Here is a 5,331-nt window from a genome sequence, read left to right as displayed (position 1 = left end):
CATTTACAACTTTCTGTGTTCTCAAAATAAGAAACCTCTACATATTGTTTCATGACTGAATTTCAAAGGTCTTGGGAAAAGAAGATGGAACTTGGATGATTTACTGAATTAAAACTGTCAAGGTATATTATTTCCTTGGCATTAAAGGCAAAAGGTACTAACGTTACAGGTCTAGAGTAATTCTGAAAAAAGGGAGATCAGAGATCCACTATTGTGAAGCAACCAGCCTTAGGTGGAATTTAGGACAGGTTTGTTTTTGAATCAGACATAATATTCTCTACTTTTTCAGCCACTGAATTCTAACATTAATTAGAATGGTGGGTTAGTCCAGGTAGGCTAGAAAAACAAATCCATAGAACTTCATAGGTGTATAAGGAAGAGTTGTATATAAAGAGTACTTCTACAGTAAGAAAGCATCCCAACCCAGTCCAGTCCAAGGCCATAGGTTCAATATTAACCCATATGTCTGAGACCAATCTATAAAGTCCACATGCAAGGATGCCAAGTGCAGGAAAATCACAGGCCAGTGGGTAGAATCTCTTTGGATCCAGTGGTGTTGTAAGCATCTCAATGTTGTCAGGGGTATCCATGTGGCTTCTCCAACTTCCAGGGTTGCATCAGGGTAGGTCCATGTGGCTTTTCCTCAGGGATGTCTTACAGAAAATCAGCCGTGTCAGTAGAGAGTCTCCAAGGGAGTGAACAGAGAGAAAAAAGTGTCTTCTGACTCCAAGAAGGAAAAAGAATTTCCCAGAATCCTCAGGAGATGGCCATAGCTACACAGAGGCCTCATTGGCTATGATCTGATGGACAGGCTAGACTCCACTGCTACACTCTTTTTCTTAATTGACTAACAATTATATAACTATCAAAATTGGCCACACAAAACTCATAGACAATATTAATGGTTTATTAAAGAATTTAACAAGTTACAATGCAGGTGACAAATGCTCAGGATATAGTTGTTCAGTCACAACACACTACAATGCTCTTTCAAAGCTAGTAATAAATGCCCAAAGGGTATGACTTTCCACTGTAAGCCTCAACCTGAAGACAATTAACCCAAGTGCCATGCAAGGGTTAGTGAAGCCAGCTCCCTGAATTAAGTGTCCAGAGGTTCTCCTTTCCACAAGCCATCCTTCTGTCTAAAAGGACTCAGCTTTACTTGCTCTGTGTGATGGGAAATCTACCTCTCTGCCTCAAGCTGTCTCCTGGACAAGGTGATTCATTGAGCAACAATTTCAGTGTCATGGGGATGTGCTCCACTCCTGCCTATTGTGGGTAGAGAAATCCCCCTTCCTTCTTCTGAGAGGGATCATTTTATATGCAGCATTCACAATGAATCCTGTTAACTCACGCTAAGTGTTAGTGGTTCCTGGCCGGTCACTGCTGCCTGCTGTGATGGAATGACCAATGCTCAATCTCCAACCCCAACGTGCTTTTTGGAGAAAGTGGTGACAGCCTGATTCTGTAAAAATTTCAGTCTTGGGAACCATGGAAAACTACGGGGCACTTCTATTCTGTCTGGCAGGGTGGTTGTCAGTCAAAATAGATGCAACAGCAATTGGAACCACATTTTGTTTTTGTTTTTGGCTACTCATTGAAATAGAGGTTATGGGTAGAAGTACTATTAGCCGATCATCTTTTTAAGTAATCGATTGCTCTTGGCAGTGTGTGCTCTGTGATATTGGGAAAGAGCAAAGGACAATAAATAGTTTTCCTTCTCTTTGTGTTTCAGAAACTGATTGCTCTAAGAAACCATCCTTTCTAACTTGATTTACGTAAGACTCATGGAAGGCTATTGTTTACTGTGACAGAGTAAGACATAGCCCTGAAAATTCCTGTTCTTTGTTCCATAAATTATTAACGAATCTATTTGTACCTACTAACAAATATGAGCAAAATGCCTATTATCAGGATATGACCAGACCTTACTTAAGCTTAAGCTTGGCTCCGTTCCCCAGGAATCCTCACTTCCAAGGATTAATCCTGCTGTACTTCTTCCAAACCAGATTTGATTATTCTTCTGGAATCTAGGGTGCTTTTAATATTCTTCACCAGCACCATAATTCAAATGCCTTGATTCTTCATTCTTCCTTTTTTTTCATTTTTAAAGAATTTTATTATTTCTCTCTACAAAAAGTAGTACACGCTTATAAAAATTAAACAGAAATAAATTAATTTAGGTGGTAATCTCTTTATGAGGTTTCCAATCTAAGAACAAGGTTTCTCAGTATTCGTTCAGATTATTTCCTTTGGTGATCACTGTGGAGATTCATCATTTTCTCTATATGGGTCCTGTATACTTATTAAACTTGCTAAAACAAAAAATAACCCCACCTATTTTCTTAATTCTCTTTAGAATAGGACCTTTTATTTCATTGTATTTTCTGATGGCTAATGGTATACAATAAAGCTAGTTACTTTTAAGTGTTACATTTTAACTGGTTTTCAATTACTGATTGTAAGTTGAGTAAACAGAAACGATGTTTCCAAGGGAAGACTCTTAGTTCTCATGCCTCTCAGAATTTTCCACCAGGGTGAACTCGATGATACGTGATCCAAATCAGCATTAACCTTGGGAGTGTTCTGCATCTTCCTTGGTCTTAGGATTTTCCCTCACTGTGGACATTCTGATGCTGAGTAAGCTGGAAGCTAAACCTAAAGGCTTTCCTGCAAACACTGCACACATAGGGTTTCTTCCAAGTGTGGACAGTCTGATGTATAATACAGTCGGAACTATAACTGAAGCCTTTGCCACACTCAACACATCTGAAGAGTTTCTCCCCAGTGTGGCTTCTCTGGTGCCGGATCAAATGGGCATTAACATGGAAAGCTTTCCCACACTCCTTACACTGAAAGGGCTTCTCTCCGGTGTGGATTCTCTGATGCACAATATAGTCAGAACTGCAGCTAAATGCTTTCCCACACTCCACACACTTGAAAGGTTTCTCACCGGTGTGCACTCTCTGATGCCTCGTCAGTTTGGCATTGACACTGAAGGCTTTTCCACATTCCTTACATTGATAGGGCTTTTCTCCAGTGTGGATTCTGTGATGATCAAGCAGGTTTCTTTTAGAAGTGAAACATTTCCTGCACTCGTTACATTCAAAGGGCTTCTCCCCCGTGTGAATTCTCTGATGCTGAAGTAGCTTGGCATTAACATTGAAGGCTTTTCCACACTCATTACATTCATACGGCTTCTCCCCGGTGTGGATCCTCAGATGCTGCCGAAGCTGAGAATTACACCGGAAGGCTTTCCCACAGTCGTTGCACTGGAAGGGCTTCTCCCCAGTGTGGATCCTTTGATGCTGGATTAATTTCCCTTTGGCACTAAAGGCTTTCCCACATTCATTACACTCATAGGGTTTCTCTCCAGTGTGGACTCTTTGATGCTGAATGAGCTTTGCATTCTTGTGGAAGGCTTTGCCACACTCCCTACACTGACAGGGCTTCTTTCCAGTGTGGACGCTCTGGTGCTGCCTAAGCTGGGAGCTGCACCTGAAGCTTTTTCCACACTCAGTACACTCATAGGGCTTCTCCCCAGTGTGGACTCTCCGGTGTTGAATTAGCTTCGCATTGACATTGAAGGTCTTCCCACAGTCACTGCACTCATACGGCTTCTCCCCAGTGTGGACTCTCTGATGTGTAAGATACGCGGAGCTACAACTGAAGCCATTTCCACACTCCTTGCATCGGTAGGGCTTTTCTCCAGTGTGGATTCTCTGATGTCTGTTTAAACTCCCATTCACACTGAAGGTTTTCCCACACACCTTGCACTGATAGGGCTTCTCCCCACTGTGGATTGTCTGGTGTGTAATATAATGGGAACTGTAACTAAAGCTTTTCCCACACTCTGCACATTTGAAGGGTCTGTCCCCACTAAGAAGTCTCTGACTCCATGTTAATTTTGCGTTACCACTGCAGGCTTTGCCACATTCCTTAAATTGATAAGACTTTTCTCCAGTGTTGCTGTCTTTTTGCTGATTACATTGAGAGTCACACCTAGAAGTTTCTGCTAATTCTTCGCATTTGAAATGTTTCCCCTCAGTATCAGCTGTTTCATGCTGAGTAAACTTCTTGTCAGCACTGAAGACATTTCCTGGTCCTGCACACTCAGGGAGCTGCTCTCCGATGGAGACGGTATGACAGTGATACAAATTTGGACTTTGACTGAAAAAATATTCCTCCCTGGGACTCGTCTCAATTTTCACAATCTCATCAATGATACTGCTGTCTTCTTTTTTCACACTTTCTACCTCAGGGACTTCCTGATGTGTCTCTAACAGAGGCTTCTGAAAACTCTGTTTCTTGGGAAACGTCCTTGTGAAGTTTAAATATTGCGCTATCTTTTGTTTCACACATTTCCTTTGTCAAGTTACTATCGGACTGGATATAAGCATCACTCCAGAGGCCTTGGGGGGCTGTTCCCTTTCCAGTGGGCCCTGGAGGTGGGCACCACAGCTCATCTCCTCCCTCCAGTTGTGAGATCGCAGCAGGTTTGAGAAGCGGAGGCCCTAGAGAGGCCACAAGCCCATAATTCTCCAGCATCACATCCCTGTACAGGGCTCTCTGTGTGGGAGACAGACCATCCCATTCCGTCTGTGTGAAGTACACAGCCACATCCTCAAAGGTCACCAACTTCTGAAACAACAGGTTCCTGGGGCCAGGCTGTCAGGAACATGTCTGTCACCAACTGTTCACCTCTCACAGAAAGACTGCGGCTCCGCAGCCGGGAGCGGCGCGGCGCGGCCCTTTTTTTTTTTTTGAGTCCAACTTTCACATGCACATGAAGTAATTGAAAATAGCTGGCATGTGTCAGGCACACTTCAGTCCTTGATATTCTGCTCCTTAACATGTTAAAGAGGTTCTGTGCAACAGATTTGCCAATTGCAACTCACGGTTTAATTTCTTGACTCATGATTCCATAAGCACAGATTATGAATCCACATAAATGCAATCATACACAATATCAGTCTTTTCTCTGTTTATTATGATATATGGTTTATTGATCCAATCATGACGTTTTTTATTTCTTTTACATAGATGTGCAATTTATATTAAAGACTGCATGCAGTCTTTGCTCTTTATCAGTAAGTGATTGTCCTCTTAGCGTTCAGTCATCAAGGGTATGTCATTCCAGTATTACAGGTTGTTGATGAGTTCCTCCTCTCCTGATGTCCTATTTTTTTTCTAACAGACCAGTTTCTTGGTATGTAGATTTAATAATGAGGGTACAAGGCAAATTTCTTGGTACAGATGAGTGCTTTTAACATGACATCTACTTGTTGAAACATGTCTATTGGTATTCCATTACTTCCTGGATTCTCATTT

At 42.0% G+C, this 5,331-nt stretch overlaps 1 protein-coding gene across 1 annotated transcript; it reads right to left on the bottom strand.

Annotated features, from left to right (window-relative positions):
• Positions 1–2,133: 2,133 nt before the first annotated feature.
• Positions 2,134–4,659, bottom strand: LOC142427766 (uncharacterized). The gene is given in 2 exon segments (XM_075532901.1): positions 2,134–4,287; positions 4,289–4,659. Coding segments are annotated over 2 exon segments (1,944 nt in total). The 5' UTR covers positions 4,549–4,659; the 3' UTR covers positions 2,134–2,603.
• Between the last annotated feature and the right edge of the window lie 672 nt (positions 4,660–5,331).

The sequence above is a fragment of the Tenrec ecaudatus genome, chromosome 15 (genome assembly GCF_050624435.1).
Source record: "Tenrec ecaudatus isolate mTenEca1 chromosome 15, mTenEca1.hap1, whole genome shotgun sequence".
In the NCBI taxonomy this organism is placed as follows: domain Eukaryota; kingdom Metazoa; phylum Chordata; class Mammalia; order Afrosoricida; family Tenrecidae; genus Tenrec; species Tenrec ecaudatus.
This window is presented reverse-complemented; position numbering and strand designations above follow the sequence as displayed.